At 47.8% G+C, this 16,020-nt stretch overlaps 1 protein-coding gene across 2 annotated transcripts in view; it reads right to left on the bottom strand.

The window, feature by feature from the left end:
• TTC9C (tetratricopeptide repeat domain 9C) overlaps window positions 1-16,020 on the bottom strand; it is a 166,066-nt gene that overhangs the window by 71,712 nt on the left and 78,334 nt on the right. For both annotated transcript variants that reach the window (XM_063944987.1, XM_063944986.1), the window contains exons 2-3: window positions 711-963; window positions 428-610 (exon numbers count right to left, since the gene is read on the bottom strand). In XM_063944987.1, the coding sequence (XP_063801057.1) occupies window positions 428-610; window positions 711-963 (436 nt within the window). The remainder of the gene's footprint in view (window positions 1-427; window positions 611-710; window positions 964-16,020) is intronic.

Below are 16,020 nucleotides of genomic sequence, written 5' to 3'. Positions count from 1 at the left end.
TGTTGCCAGCAGAGATCCCTGAAAATAAGAAAAAAACCTAACAAAATGCTTTCTTAGCAGGAAACTCAGGAGAGCTCCCTGCAGTGCACCCATCTTCCTCTGGGCACAGTCTAAAACTGAGGTCTGGAGGAGGTGCATAGAGGGAGGAGCCAGTGCACACCCAGAGTCTAAAGTCTTTCTTAAAGTGCCCATGTCTCCTGAGGAGCCCGTCTATTCCCCATGGTCCTTACGGAGTCCCAGCATCCTCTAGGACGTTAGAGAAACAAAACAAAAAAACCCACAACAAAGCCAAAACAAACCCCCCCCCCCAAAAAAAAAAACTAAAAACTAAACAAAAACAACAAAAAAACAACAAAAAACAAAACAAAACTACTGCATTGTACTAGATCGGAGAGAAATACTGAGAGAACATGGTGCAATATCCCACCTTTGGGTTGCTCGGAGGCAGCTTTTGTCAGGTAACGATGAGCTGTTGTAAAGTCATGCAAGTGGTAACTGGAGACACCAGCGCGATATAATGCTTTAGCATTACAAGGCTGCAGTCTTAGGACCTGCAAGCTGCACTCATAGACACGCTCATACCGGGGGGGACAAGTCTGGAGGAGACATGCTAAAATACAAAAAAAAAACAAAAAAAAAACAACTTTGCTTATGAATGTGGTACACTACATCTTTCATATTCGCATGTTTTTATATGTTCTATGTAGTACCTGCTAAATTATTATAACAGTCTGCCTGAAGAGTTTGCAGAACCTCCAGCTGTTGAGGAGAGAGCTTGGCGGAAGGAGGGCCCAGCCCAGACAGGGGATTTAGCAACTGAGGATCTAAGCTGCGAAGCTGCAGGAGGGCACGGTGGTAGAGACTCACAGCTTCTCTCACCCGATGCTCAGAGTAGCAAGTGTTGCCCTGAGACTTAAAAGTAGACGCCAGCAAGAGACGTTCCTCAACTGGTCCTTCCTGGCACTGTAAAGAAAAATGAGGGTGGATAACAATATAGACTAGATAGAGATACACACACACACACTAGCCAATTGTGAAACAATCAATATTTGTTTTCAACAATTTTTAAAGAATTAAAAAGCGTGTCTAACTGGATTGATGGCACAGTATGGGAATAAATGGGGACAATTATGCAGGTGATAAGTATATTAATACAGATAATAAAAATAAAATTGAATTTTAATTACCTACCGGTAAACCCTTTTCTCGTAGTCCGTAGAGCAGGCATTCCCAACCACGGTCCTCAAGGCACACTAACAGTGCAGGTTTTAGTGATATCCAGGCATCAGCACAGGTGCCTTAATTAGTACCTCAGTTATTTTGATTTAACCATCTGTCCTGCAGCCTGGATATCACTAAAACCTGCACTTTTGGTGTGCCTTGAGGACCGTGGTTGGGAATGCCTGCCGTAGAGAATACTGGGAATCCATTTAGTACCATGGGGTATAGACGGGTCCACTAGGAGCCTTGGGCATTTTAAAAATTTGATAGTGTGCGCTGGCTCCTCCCTCTATGCCCCTCCTACCAGTGTCTAGGAAACTGTGCCCGAGGAGACGGACATACTTTGAGAGAAGGATAGATAATAAAAGTGGTGAGATTTCGAACCAGCACACTCAGAACAATAGGAAAGCCATGCTAACCAAACTTGAAACATGAACAGCAACAGTTGAACAAACCAGAATACTTAACCAAGTAACAGTGCAGGAATAACGAAGCACCGGGTGGGTGCCCAGTATCTTCTACTGACTACGAGAAAAGGATTTACCGGTAGGTAATTAAAATCCTATTTTCTCGTCCTAGAGGATACTGGGAATCCATTTAGTACCATGGGGAAGTACCAAAGCTCCCAAACCGGGTGAGAGTGCGCTGAGGTTCCTGCAGAACTGATTGACCAAACTGAAGGTTTTCAGAGGCCAAAGTATCGTACTTGTAGAACTTTGCAAATGTGTTCAAACCTGACCAAGTAGCTGCTCGGCAAGCTGTAAAGCCGAGACACCCCGGGCAGCCGCCCAAGACGAGCCCACCAACCTAATAGAGTGGGCCTGTACAGATTTTGGAACCGGCAATCCTGGCGTGGAATAAGCATGCTGGATTGTGAGCTTGATCCAGCGTGCAATAGACTGCTTTGAAGCAGGACACCCAATTTTATTGGGATCATAGAGAACGAACAGTAAGTCGGATTTTCTGTGTGACAAGCTGTTCTCTTTACATACACCTTCAAAGCCCTCACAACATCTAAAGACTTTGAAGTAGCAGAGGTGTCCGTCACAGCCGGAACCACGATAGGTTGGTTGATGTGAAAAGCGGACACAACCTTAGGAGTTCAGCTCTGTCCTCATGGAAAATTAAGTTTGGACTCTTGTGAGACACCGCCTCTAGTTCCGACACGTCTTGCTGAGGCCAAGGCCAATAGTGTGATGGCCTTCCACGTAAGGTACTTTACGTCAACCTCCTGTAACGGTTCAAACCAGTCCGACTGGAGAAACTGCAGCACCAAATTAAGATCCCAAGGTGGGAGGCACAAAGGGAGGCTGGATGTACAGAACACATTTCAAGAACGTCTGAACCTCAGGGAGAGAAGCCAATTGTTTCTGAAAGAAAATAGTCAAAGCAGAGATCTGGACTTTAATGGAACCTAGGCGTAGGCCCACAACCACTCCCTACTGCAGAAGATACAGAAGACGTCCCAGATGAAATTACACAGCGGAATATTGTCTGCTCTCACACCAAGAGACATACGTCTTCCATATACGGTGGTAATGTTTAGATGTTACCCCTGTCCTGGCTTGGATCATAGGCGGTAATTCTGACCTGATCGCTCGCTGCCGTTCATCGCAGCGATCAGGTCAGAACTGCGCATGCACCGCCGCATGTGAGACAGCCGACGGTTGTCGTTGCCTAGCGTTCGCCTCTGCCTGATTGACAGGCAGAGGCGGTCGCTGAGCGGCATGGTGGTGTTTGGCCGCCGTTTTGTGGGTGCGGTCCGGCCAACGCAGGCGTGGCCGAACCGTGGGGGGGGGGGGGGCCTGCTGCAGGTGCATGACGTCACACGCAGGAGCTGCGTTGGCCGGGAGTTACTCTTCAAGTACAAAAGCATCGCTGCTGTGCAATGCTTTTTATACTTGTGCGGGGGGGGGGGGGGGGGCGGCCTGACATGCGGGGCGTGCTAGCCCTGTGCTGGGCATCCCCCCGCATGTCAGTGTAAGTGATCGTAGCTGGGCTAAATTTAGCACAGCTACGATCAGGTCGGAATGACCCCCATAGTCAGGATAACCTTGTCAAGAATCACTCTCCTGGCTAGGATCAGCCGTTCAACCTCCATGCTGTTAAACGTAGCCACGGTAAGTCTTGATAGATGAACGGGCCCTGTTGCAGAAGATCCTCGCGAAGAGGCAGAAGCCACGCATCTTTGAGGAGCATCTCAAGAAGGTCTGCGTACCAGACCCTTCTTGGCCAGTCCGGAGCAATGAGTATTGCTTGAACCTTTTCCCTTCTTATTCTTTTTAGAATTCTTGGGATCAGAGAAAGTGGAGGAAACATGTACACCATCTTGTAAACCCACAGAGTTGTCAGAGCGTCTACCGCCACTGCTTGTGGGTCTCTCGACCTGGAATACCACCACTTGAGCTTCTTGTTGAGACGAGAGGCCATCATGTCGAACTTTGGCTATCCCCACCGACGTGTCAAGCACCTGAACACTTCCGGGTGAAGGTTCCACTCCCCCGGGTGCAGGTTGGGTCTGCTGAGGAAGTCTGCTTCCCAGTTGTCTACTCCCGGAATGAAGACCGCTGATAACGCAACGGCATGTTTTTCCGCCCAGAGGAGAATTTTTGACACCTCTGACACTGCTGCTCTGCTTTTCGTTCTGGCCTGTTGGTTTATGTACGTTACCGCCGTTACATTGTCCGACTGGACTTGAATGGCCTGATTCCGAAGTAGTGATGAGGCCTGCAGAAGGGCGTTGTAGATAGCCCTGAGTTCCAGGATGTTTATTGGAAGGACGACTTCCTGACTTGACCATCTTCCTTGAAACTGCACCCCCTGGGTGACTGCTCCCCAACCTCCGAGGCTTGCGTCCGTGGTTAGCAGAATCCAATTCTGAATCCCGAACTTCCGACCCTCGACGAGGCGAGAAGTCTATATCACCACAGAAGGGATATCCTGGCTCTTGGCGACAGACGGATCCTCTGGTGCATGTGAAGATGTGACCCGACCTTTTGTCCAATAGATCTAGCTGGAAGGGCCCCGCATGAAACCTTCCATACTGAAGCGCCTCGTAAGAGGCCTCCATTTCCCCCAGAAGGCGAATGCACAGATGCACCGAGATCTGGGTTGGCTTCAGGACAACCCGAACCATCGACTGGATTTCCATAGTCTTCTCCACAGTAAGGAACACTCTCTGAGATTCCATGTCCAGTATCATTCCCAGGAAGAAAAGTCTCTGCGTCGGTTCCAGGTGAGATTTGGTAAGTTCAGAATCCACCCGTGATACAGGAGTAGTCTGGTTGAGAGGCGAATATAGTCTATCAACCGCTCCCTGGACGGGGCCTTTATCAGATCGTCAAGATATGGGATTATGTTCACTCCCTGTTTGCGGAGTAGAACCATCATCTCTGCCATTACCTTGATGAACCAAATGGCAGGGCCTGGAACTGGTAGTGGCAGTCCTGCAGTGCAAACCATAGATAAGCCTGATGAGGCGGCCAGATCGGAATGTGAAGGTACGCATTCTTGATATCCAGAGACACTAGGAATTCCCCCTCCTCCAGACCAGAGATCACAGCTCTTAAGATACTCCATCTTGAATTTGAACACTCGTAAGTACGGGTTCAACGACTTGAGGTTCAGAATCGGCCTCACTGAACCGTCCGGTTTCGGTACTACAAACAGGTTGGAATAATATCCCGTTTGGCAGATGAGGTGGAACTGGAACAATGACCTGAGTGTGTACCAGTTTTTGAATGGCGTCCTGTAAGGTTATACTTGCGTCCTGTGAACTGGTAAGCCTGATTTGAAGAATCTGTGAGGTGGGAGCTCCTGAAACTCCAGTCTGTAGCCCTGGGAAATAAGATCTATGACCCATGGATCCTGGCAAGATGTTGTCCAGATGTGACTGAAAATTTTTAGATAGGCTCCCCCCACCTGCCGGTCTTCCAGGCCTCGCGGTCCACAGTCATGCTGAAGGCTTTGAGGAAGCAGAACTTGAGCTATGTTCCTGTGAACCTGCAGTTGCTGGTTTTCGTGGTTCGCCTCTAGCACCTGTGGTGGCTGTAGAAGAACCTCTGGTTTTGCCCTTAAACTTGGCAATCCGAAATGACTGTAGATTAGGTCCTGAGTAAGCCTTCCTGGCTGGCGGTGCTGCAGAAGGAAGATACGTAGACTTACCCGCAGAAGCTTTGGAGATCCCTTTGTCTCCAAATAAGGCCTCTTCTGTGAAGGGTAGGCCTTCCACGACTTTCCTAGAGTCCATGTGGGCAGTCCACTGGCGTAGCCATAAGCCTCTGTGTGCTGACACTGCCATAGCAATGGTGCGTGCATTAAGCAAGCCTATTTCTTTTATGGCTGCCACCATAAAATTTGTTGCAGGAGTAAACTAATCTCCCCCTTAGGCAAGGTACCTAAACCCTCAATTAGGTTATCCGACAATTTTGTGATGGCCCTAGTAATCCACCCACATGCTATATTGGGTCTCTGCACCACCCAGCAGCTGTATACAAAGATTTGAGTGTATTCTCAATTCTACGATGAGCCGTGTCTTTAGGGGGGCTGCACCAGGGACAGGCAATACAATATTCCGTGACAGCCTGGATACTGATGTATCCACTATCAGTGGATTTTCCCATTTTTTTCTATCCTCAGGAGGAAAGGGAAAAGATGATATCAACCTTTTTTTAGGGATTTGTAATTTCCTATCAGGATTAACCCACGGTTCTTCAAACAGGGTATTTAGTTACTTTGACACAGGAAAAGTGGCTCAGGATTTCTTTTTTACATTAAAACAAGATTCCTCAGTCTCCTCTGTTACCTTATCAGGGATATGCAGAACCTCTCTAATAGCTTCTATGAGAGCCTCTATTCCCTGTGACAGAGTAGCCTCCCCCACCTCTGCATCCACCTCCTCCATGTCTGACCCCTCATCATCAGAGTCAGGCCAAAGGACGTTTTTTGCGGACAAATGGCAGGGGACAGAGACGCTGGTTTGGGTACTGAGTCTCTGTTCATAAGCTCAGTCATCGATTGTCTTAAGTATTGCGTCTCTTTCTCATTTGCGGGACAATTTAGTGGAAATATTGGAGATCATTACCTTAATGGAATCCAGCCAAGCTGGTTCTGCCCCGCCAGCCTGGGAGGGTGCACTGCACCGAGTACACTGTAATGAATTCCCTGGAGAACAGGAACACTGTGCCTTACATGAAACACACTCTTTGTCTGACATACTGCGAAAGTGACAGCACACACACACACACACACACACACACACACGTTAAAAGCACAACTAACCCACAAAGAGCCCTTCAAGGGAGACAGAGATAGACTGGAGCCAGCACACAGCGCCCTTACTGCTAATGCAAAGCTTAGCCGGGTCGCAGACTAAGTACCCAGTATGGGGACTTAGTACACTAGTAAGCACTACCCCCCCCCGCTATGACCCCCTGGTACCGCTGAGGTAATCTGGAGTCTCTACAGAGGAGCTACGCGTCCCTGTCAGTCAGCATCTGTGTCCACTGCAGAGGGAAAATGGCGCTGGTGAGCTGCTGGATCCGCTCATAGTGAAGCCCCGCTTCTTCAATGGCGCACGGTCTTCCCACTTTTTTTTTTTTTTAAATACTGGTTGAGGTCATTTTTAGTGCTTAAAATGGAGTCAGTTGCCTTTTAAGTCTGTAATGCTAGTCTGGGTACAGTGTACACCCGTAGTGTATTTAGACTCCATTCGCTCCCTCAGAAGCGGTGCGTCCGCACTGTGTACTGAGTCCTGAGACTCTGCCGCCCCCATAGAAGCCGTGCATCAATGTACCCTCATGCCGCCATAATGGCTGGCACCCGCTAACCGGGACGCCGGCTTAGTACTCGCCACACTTCTTTCTTCTGGCTCGGTTAGGGGTGGCGGCGTGCTGCAGGAATGTACGCTTGCCATGGTGGGTAGTGCCATCCAGTCCTGCCTGAAAATAACAGAGAAAATAAATGCAGAAAACTCTTCAGGAGCTTCCAGCGACGTGACCGTCTCCTCTGAGCACATTTTCTAAACGGAGTCTGGTAGGAGGGGCAGAGAGGGGGGAGCCAGCATACACTATCAAATTCTTAAAGTGCCCAAGGCTCCTAGTGGACCCGTCTAGACCCCATGGTACTAAATGGATTCCCAGTGTCCTTTAGGACGTAAGCAAAATAAATCTGCCTAAAGTTGGGTACACATCAGACGATGTGTACCCAGCACGGCAGCAGGACCCGGCAGGGGTGCTGGCATCAACATGTGCATACACACTTGCAATGCATGGCCCTGGCCAGTGATATCACTAACAACATGTGGGTGCAAGCATGTGTCTACCATAATCGTTATGGTAGACTGACCATTGATCACGCTATTTCTCCTAAGTCCACAAGATCCACAGGATAACATTGGGATATGAGGTAGCAACAGCGGATTGGCACCAAACGATCAAAGCTTTCGGCCTCCCAGCATGCAACGGGCCCGTCCATATATCCCCGCCTCCTGGCTCAGCCAAATCAGTTGTTTTTCCAAAGCTCAAGGCACAATGATAACATTGGGATTTTCCAAAACAATTTAGTGGTGGGGATGCTCCTGATTGGACAGGAGAATCATTCGCTCGAATTCAGCATCCTGAGAGGCAACGGTATCATTGGGATTTTCCAAAACAATTTAGTGGTGGGGATGCTCCTGATTGGACAGGAGAATCATTCGCTCGAATTCAGCATCCTGAGAGGCAACGGTATCAAAGGTATAATGTCTAATGAATGTATTAATAAAAGACCATGTGGCTTCCTTACATATCTGTTGTGCTGCTCATGATGGACCTACCTTACGAGTAGAGTGAGCAGAGACATTAGTCGGAACAGGGAGATCAGCTTGAGAATATGCTTCTGAAATCGCATTCCGAAGCCACCACGCCAGTGTCTGCTTATCAGCAGGCCATCCTCTTATGAAATCCGTAGAGAACGGAGAGTGTCTGTTTTTCGGATGACACTGGTACGATCCACGTAGAACCTTAAAAGGTATGGACTACGTCCAACAATGCATCTCCCACAGAAAGGTCCGGCCCCTGGAAGGCCGGGACTACAATTTCTTCGTTAAGGTGGAATTTAGAGACCACCTTAGGAAGATACCCAGATTTGATTCTGAGAACCACTCTATCTGGATAAAAAAAAAAAAAAAACAAATTCAGAAAAGGAGGGCGACGTAACAAAGCCCTTAAATCTGAAACTCTTCTAGCTAAAGCAATAGTCAGTAGAAAGAGAACTTTAGCTGTCCACGATTAGATCCACTAATTTTAGTGGTTCAAATGGGGCAACCTGAAGGGCCTTTAGGTCTAAGCTTACGTCCCAAGGCACTGTAGGAGGAACAAAAGGAGGTTAAATGTGCAGCATTGCCTGGAAAAAAAGTGCGCACATCCTGTAGGCTAGCAATTTTCTTTTGGAACCATACAGTCAATGCTGACACTTGCACTCTCTCAAGGAAGCCACACGTAGACCTTTGTCCATACCTGCCTGAAGAAATGCTAGAACTCTAGAAACTCTGAAAGACCAAGGGTCAACTTTCTGGTCACTGCACCATTGAATATAGGCTTGCCATATTCGGTGATAAATGCTCTGAGCATTGTTTGAATTACCTGTCGTGAGAATCCTCTTGCTTTTAGGATGGAAGTCTCAAGAGCCACGCTGTCAAAGACAGTCAATCCAGGGTGCTTGTGATCGCAAGGACCCTGAGACAGCAGATCTGGACGTTGAGGGAGTAGGAATGGAGCCTCCATGAACATCCTCTGCAGATCTGTGTACCAATGTCTTCTGGGCCAAGCCGGAGCTATTAGTATCACTGCGCCCTTTCCTTGTTTTACCTTTTGCATTACCCTGGGTAACAGGGAGATAGGTGGAAACACATAGGCCAGACGTAAGTCCCGTCTCACTGACAGGGCATCAACAAAGATCGCTTTGGGATCCTTTGTTCTTGACCCGTATGCGGGAACTTTGTTGTTCTGACGTGAAGCCATGAGATCTATCTCCGGTAACCCCCATTTGTCTACCAGAATTTGGAAGACCTTGGGTTGTAAAGCCCATTTGTTTGCATGAATGGCGTGTCGACTGAGAAAATCCGCTTCCCAGTTTAGGACTCCTGGAATGAACACTGCGGAAAAAGCTGTATGATGAAGTTCTGTCCACTTTAACGTGTGACTTACCTCCTTCATTGCATTCTGGCTGCGAGTTCCTCCCTGATGGTTGAGGTAAGATACTGCTGTTGCATTTTATAATTGATGTAACAAAGCGCTTGAAATTATATAACAGTATCTAAAATGAATAAGTGTAACCGTGTGTTATGATTATATTGTAGCAATAAATTGCAACAATATAGGAGTATTGCAATACCTGTAAAAAAGAAAAGAAAAGAAAAAAAAGATTATAATATGTTTACAGCCCTTTTTTGCACGATTGCTGTGGTCTCATCCATGATTAAGGGCTTGAAGCCTGAAACGCGTTGGAGGAAGCGCTGTTAAACAGACTCCTAAAATACTTTTTTATCACTCCACTCTGCACTGCCAGCACGCTGCTGGATCACTTCAAGGCGCTTCACAGACCGGGACATCTACTAGTCATCAAGCGCCGCACGGCGCAAGTGAGCGGCGGCCGGAAAAAGCAGCAAGTCGGTGCGGGGAACCAGCCGGAGGAAGATGGACGTCCCCACCTCAACAAGGTTGGTAGGTATAGGGATAGTCAGGTAACCGTGACTCTCTCATTACAAAACCTCCTTGTACGGCACATACGGAACCCCTTTTTGGAGACCACAGCAATCTTGCAAAAAAGGGCTGTAAACATATTATAATTTTATTTTATTTTTACAGGTATTGCAATACTCCTATATTGTTACAATTTATTGCTACAATATAATCATAACACACGGTTACACTTATTCATTTTAGATACTGTTATATAATTTCAAGCGCTTTGTTACATCAATTATAAGTTTCATCTCACATACAAACCAGCTAAAACAAGGGAATCCCAGGCACAGCGCGGTTGTTTTTGTTATTTATACACTGCTGTTGCATTGTCCGAGCGGATTTGGACTGGTTTCCCCTGAAGGATGTCCTTTGCCTGAATAAGTGCCTTATATATATGGTCCGAAGTCCCAATGTATTTATTGGCAGGCAACTTTCCTCCTTGGTCCACTGCCCCTGGAAGCAACTCCTTCCTGACACTGCTCCCCAGCCCTGAACTGGCATCCATTGTCAGAATTTCCCAGTATGATATCCAAAAGGGTCTCCCTTTGTCCAAATGTGATGTCTGTAGCCACCCGGCTAATTAACTCCTTATTTCCAGAGGAAGGAAGGACCATAGTCTGCTTTTTTATTGTCTGATGAAAAGCATTCTATTTGGAAAGGATCAGATGTTGCGGAGGCCTTGACTGGAACGGAGCATACGCCACCATGCTGACACCATCAACCCCATCACATGCATTGCTGCGTGAATGGATACCATTTGACTGTGTAGCAGCTCCTGAATCCTTGACTGGCTTTTGGATATTTTGTTCAGAGGTAAAATTACTCTCTGAAGACCTGAATCCAGCACAGCCCTCAAATGAGTCATCCGTTGTGACGGAACCATGGACGACTTTGCCCAATTTATGAGCCAACTGTGTCTCTGTAAACAAGCCATTGTCTGTTGCAGATGACACTGAAGCAATTCCTGAGACTGTGCCAGGATTAAAAAGTCGTTGAGGTACGGAAAAATCCTTATCCCCTGCTGACGGAGATAAGATGCCATTACCACCATAATTTCGGTGAATACTCTGGGAGCTGTGGCCAGTCCAAATGGAAGGGCCTGAAACTGAAATTGATGCTGGAGGATAGCAAACCTGAGATAGTGCTGATTGGACAGTGCTATAAGAACATGTAGGTAAGCATCCTGGATATCCAGGAATACCATAAGTTTCCTCCGGCGCCATGCCCAAAATAATGGAACGTAAAGTCTCCATATAAAACAGAGGCACCCAATTGTACTTGTTCAGCACTTTGAGACTGAGTATGGGCTGGAACGACCCATTTGGCTTCTGGACTAGAAACGGGTTGGAATAAAAACCTCGTCCTCATTGGAATTATTACGCCTGACTGAAGAAACTTCTGAACTGCCTCTTGCAAAGCTCTGGCCTTCGTTTCCAGTGAAGACGGGCTGGTACAAAAAAAAACCTTTGAGGAGGGTGATTCTTGAAAGCAAATGCATAACCGTGAGATACTGCTTCTTGCACCCAGGCATCTGTGGTGCAAGGCTGGCAGATCTCATCTGTGCAAACTGAAGAAGTCAGCCTCCCACCCTGGGGTCCGAAAGGGCCGAAAAGCTGGAAATCTAGGCATGGTTTTGTGTGTGGAAGGAAAACTTTACTTTCTTGGAATCTGCTGCTGACTCCAAAATACTATTTAATTCTTTATCAAAAAGATAATCTTCAGTATAAGGCAAAGACTCCAGAACCTTCTTGGATTCTGAGTCAGCTTTCCATGTACGTAGCCAAACCGCTCTGCGAGTTGCTATTGCAGAGGCTGATGCCTGAGAGGCAATTGTACATGTATCCAAAGCTGCTTCTACCATAAAAATAGCCGCCTGTTTGATATGTGCAATATAGGATTTCTGCTTTCTAGATGCCATTGAAAGATCATCCTCCAATGCATCAGCCAGGCTGCCACTGCTTTTGCCATCCAGGATGAAGCCATGGCTGGTCTTATGGCTGCCCCAGACAACAAAGAGAACATTTTTTTTTAGAAAACCATCTATTTCTATCCGTGACATCATTTAATGATGTTGAAGGCAGAGGTAATGTAGATTTTCACATCAATCGAATGACATGCGTATCTACTTTGAGAGCCAACTCCTTTTTAAACAGTCCCCAGCCAGAAAAGGATAATGGGAATTCCATTTCTTTTGCGTAACCCAGGCCTCTTGCACAGGGCCGTTTCTAGCCAATTTGTCTCCCAGGGCGAGATTTAAAAATGCCCCCCCCCCCCCCCCCTATTCACATAATAAAAAATGCCCCCCCCCCCCCTAGATATAAAAAGAGGAAAACCATGCGCGCGCCTTCGGGGCGTGGCCTCATTAAAATGGGCATGGCTTTAAGATGGGCGTGGCCTCATCTGATCTCATCATCACGGCCACCACAGGATTAAAAAAAAAAAAAAAGGCCTCATTTTACACATTACAGCAGGCACGCGACCCCATTTTACACAGCACGGCAGGCAAGTGTCCCCATTTTACACAGCACGGCAGGCAAGTGTCCCCATTTTACACAGCACGGCAGGCAAGTGTCCCCATTTTACACATTGCGGCAGGCACGTGCCCCCATTTTACACATTGCGGCAGGCACGTGCCCCCATTTTACACATTGAGGCAGGAAAGTGCCCCCATTTTACACAGTACGGCAGGAAAGTGTCCCCATTTTACACATTGCGGCAGGAAAGTGCCCCCATTTTACACATTGCGGCAGGAACGTGCCCCCATTTTACACATTGAGGCAGGAAAGTGCCCCCATTTTACACATTGAGGCAGGAAAGTGCCCCCATTTTACACATTGCGGCAGGAAAGTGCCCCCATTTTACACAGTACGGCAGGAAAGTGTCCCCATTTTACACAGTACGGCAGGAAAGTGTCCCCATTTTATACATTGCGGCAGGCACGCGACCCCATTTTACACAGTACGACAGGCAAGTGTCCCCATTTTAGGGAGGGAGGGAGAGAGAGAGGCTGACTTACATTTGAAGCGGTTCTTCCCGCTTTTCAGCCGCCTCTCCCTCGTCTGCGCGGCGCCGGCCTGGCTCCCCCTTCTCCCTCTTCCCGAGCGCTCAGCTCGGGGGGCGGGGTTTCGCGGAATGACGCGATTGCGTCGTGACGTCACGACGCAAACACGTCATTCCGCGAAACCCCGCCCCCCGAGCTGGGCACTCGGGAGGAGAGGGGGGATTTAGTGCTGAAGTGCCGCAGTGCACGGCTCGCCCGCCTCAAGAAACGGCACTGCTCTTACATAATTTCCGTCAGCTGATCTGACCCAGGAAACTTAGTCCTAACTGTTTTGGGACGTGTAAACACAAGTGCCTTCAATTTAAACAAAGGCTCTGCTGCCTGCTCTAAGGCTAGAATGGTTTTCATAGCACTAATTAGCTCAGGTATGTCCACTGAGCTGAGGTCTTCCTCCTCGTCTCTGTATGCAGACCCGGAGTGCGAGGAGTCCTCATCCTCTGACGAGTCCTCGTCTGAAATGTGTAGACTGTGAAGATGCTGTTTCATGTCTATGTGATTTACTTACCACCGGCCTTTCAGCCTGCTTTTGTTGGGAGGCTGCCAATTCCTGTGCTGGATGTGATAACCCCCAGGTGGAATGTTGCATGTAAGGGTTAATAGGGTAACCAATCCCTGGTATAGGAGCTGGCATTATCCGCTCAGCTATACTGTATAATGTCTGTGCAAAAGTAGCCCATGGGGGTTCAACTTGAACCTGTGCCTGCCTCGGATTATTTAAGAGGCTTTGGTGAAAGCTAAAACAATTTGCACATAATCCATTTTGAACCAGATCCTGAGAGGTTAACCCAGCTTTACAAGACAAACATGAAATGAGTGTTGGCGCTGCTGTGGAGAGAAAGTATCCTCCTCACCCTTGCCTCTCTTAGACATGATAAATAAATGACACACCTGTACAGTGTTACAATTTGTGACTGCAATCACTATAAATTTTGTCAAAGTGACATACAATCCGATTCCTCCCTGCTTTGCACCAGCATTGAGGATCGGAATATACAGAGGACTGACAGAATTATTAGTAAAGTCAGCAATCACACTAGCAATCAGTCACAGGTTATACATTAGTATAATAAGCAATATGAGCACATAATCAAATACAGATACATTTCAGGCTTGTAGGAGAAACATACAGTATTACCTTATATAGGAGTTTAAACATATTCAGTCACACAGCGAAAGTAACAGCAGCAATAGTTTACAGACTCATATGCACTTATCCAACTATTCTCAGGCACTTATCCAACTATTTGCACTCAAAAGGTAGATAGAGACTTAGTGCTATATCACCCGTCTCAGGAGAGTGGGATACACGGAGACTTCACCCCGCTTCCAGGATCGATCAATACGTTAGTGAATGCTGAGTGGATCCAGAGGTTATTAGTGTACACAATCTCCCAGTGAACCTACAGTGAACACAGACGCCCAAGTGAACACTGACGCACCAGCCACACAGTCGCCTATGCTGGGACTGGGTCCTTTTAGATACACAGCGCCTCAGACGGAAGCGGGAACTCCGTTCATGGCGGGAAACTCAGAGGAAACTGGTAATGAACCGGCGGGGAGGGGCGACCAAGGGAGTGTCTTACTCCTCACTGCTGACATCAACCGTAGGGATCGCGGCCTCATACTACCCCTGGAGCATATGATCCCCGAGGTCTAGCGCTGGTGCACCCGAGGTGGCAGCCGCATCAGCGACTGTTCGGTAGTCTCCATCCCGAAACAGTGCGGCTGTGTCTCACGTTTCCCCTACTAAGTGGAACCGATGCCTTACCTTCTCCCCGTGCCCCGGCCACAGCCTGGTAACGTCTGTTGTACTTACATACTACTCAGACACCCGCCGAAACAGCACGGTACACATGGATAAGCGTTGTCGCGACCGGGCGGGGAGTTGATGGAATGACTCTTTCCAAGGTACGTATAAGACGCTTTTTAGAAAGATAGCTCAAAAAACAGTCAGACTATAACAATAGAATAAAAAAAGCTTATGGCTGCTAAAAACCAGCAGCCCATTGACCATGGTCCGGCTCCTGCCGCACCAAAAACTGATTTGCCTGAGCCAGGAGGTGGGAATATATGGACGGACCCACTTGAAGCTTTGATTGTTTGGTGCCAATCCCTAATAAATTTGCCAGATTGGATGTCGATTCGGAGGATGGTAGTGAGGAAATGTCGGTGCCGGAGGTGACTGTTCTCTCCAGCATCCAGAGGAGCAGTCCCTTTGGCACGGAGGGGATGAAGGAAAGCGAGGTACCTAGTCAGATTGTGGTGGTGGGGGATTCTATTATCAGGTAGACAGATAGTGCAATCTGCTACCGGGACCGTGATCGCCGTACAGTCTGTTGCCTCCCGAATGCTCAGGTATGGCACATTGCGGACCGGGTAGAGAGATTGTTTGGAGGGGCTGGGAAAGACAGGGCGGTATTGGTGCACATTGGCACCAACGACAAAGTAAGCAGTAGGTGGGATGCCCTTAAGAAAGATTATAGGGATTTAGGCCATAAAATAAAGGCAAGGATATCGAAGGTAATATTCTCTGAAATATTACCTGTGCCACGCGCGACCCTAGGGAGGGAGATTAGGGAGGTAAATGTGTGGCTTAGAGATTGGTGTACAAAAGAGGGGTTTGTGTTCCTGGAACACTGGGCGGACTTCTCAGTCAGGCGCCATCTTTTTTGTCGCGATGGATCGCACCTGACTGAGGAGGGGGCAGCAGTTCTGGGGGGCAAGGATGGTTAGAAGGCTGGAGGAGTTTTTAAACTAGGTGCCTGGGAGGTGGGGTTAGCTAGAAACTACGGGTCATGCAGTGAGAATAGTGGGGATGGCGGCAGTGAAGGAAATGGGGGAGGAGTAGGGGGGAGGGAAAGAGCAGCCAGCAAAGGTATTAACATGGGTTTTAAAAAAGGTATTAGCAAAACACTAACGACAATTACATTGCTGCATAAAGAGTATGATGTCCCTAGCACAAGGGGAAATACTTATCTTAATTGTATGTATGTAGAAGCCTTACAGGTAAAA

This window comes from Pseudophryne corroboree, chromosome 11, assembly GCF_028390025.1.
Source record: "Pseudophryne corroboree isolate aPseCor3 chromosome 11, aPseCor3.hap2, whole genome shotgun sequence".
Lineage (NCBI taxonomy): Eukaryota > Metazoa > Chordata > Amphibia > Anura > Myobatrachidae > Pseudophryne > Pseudophryne corroboree.
The sequence above is the reverse complement of the archived record's forward strand: the minus strand, read 5'-3'. Positions and strand labels throughout refer to the sequence as shown.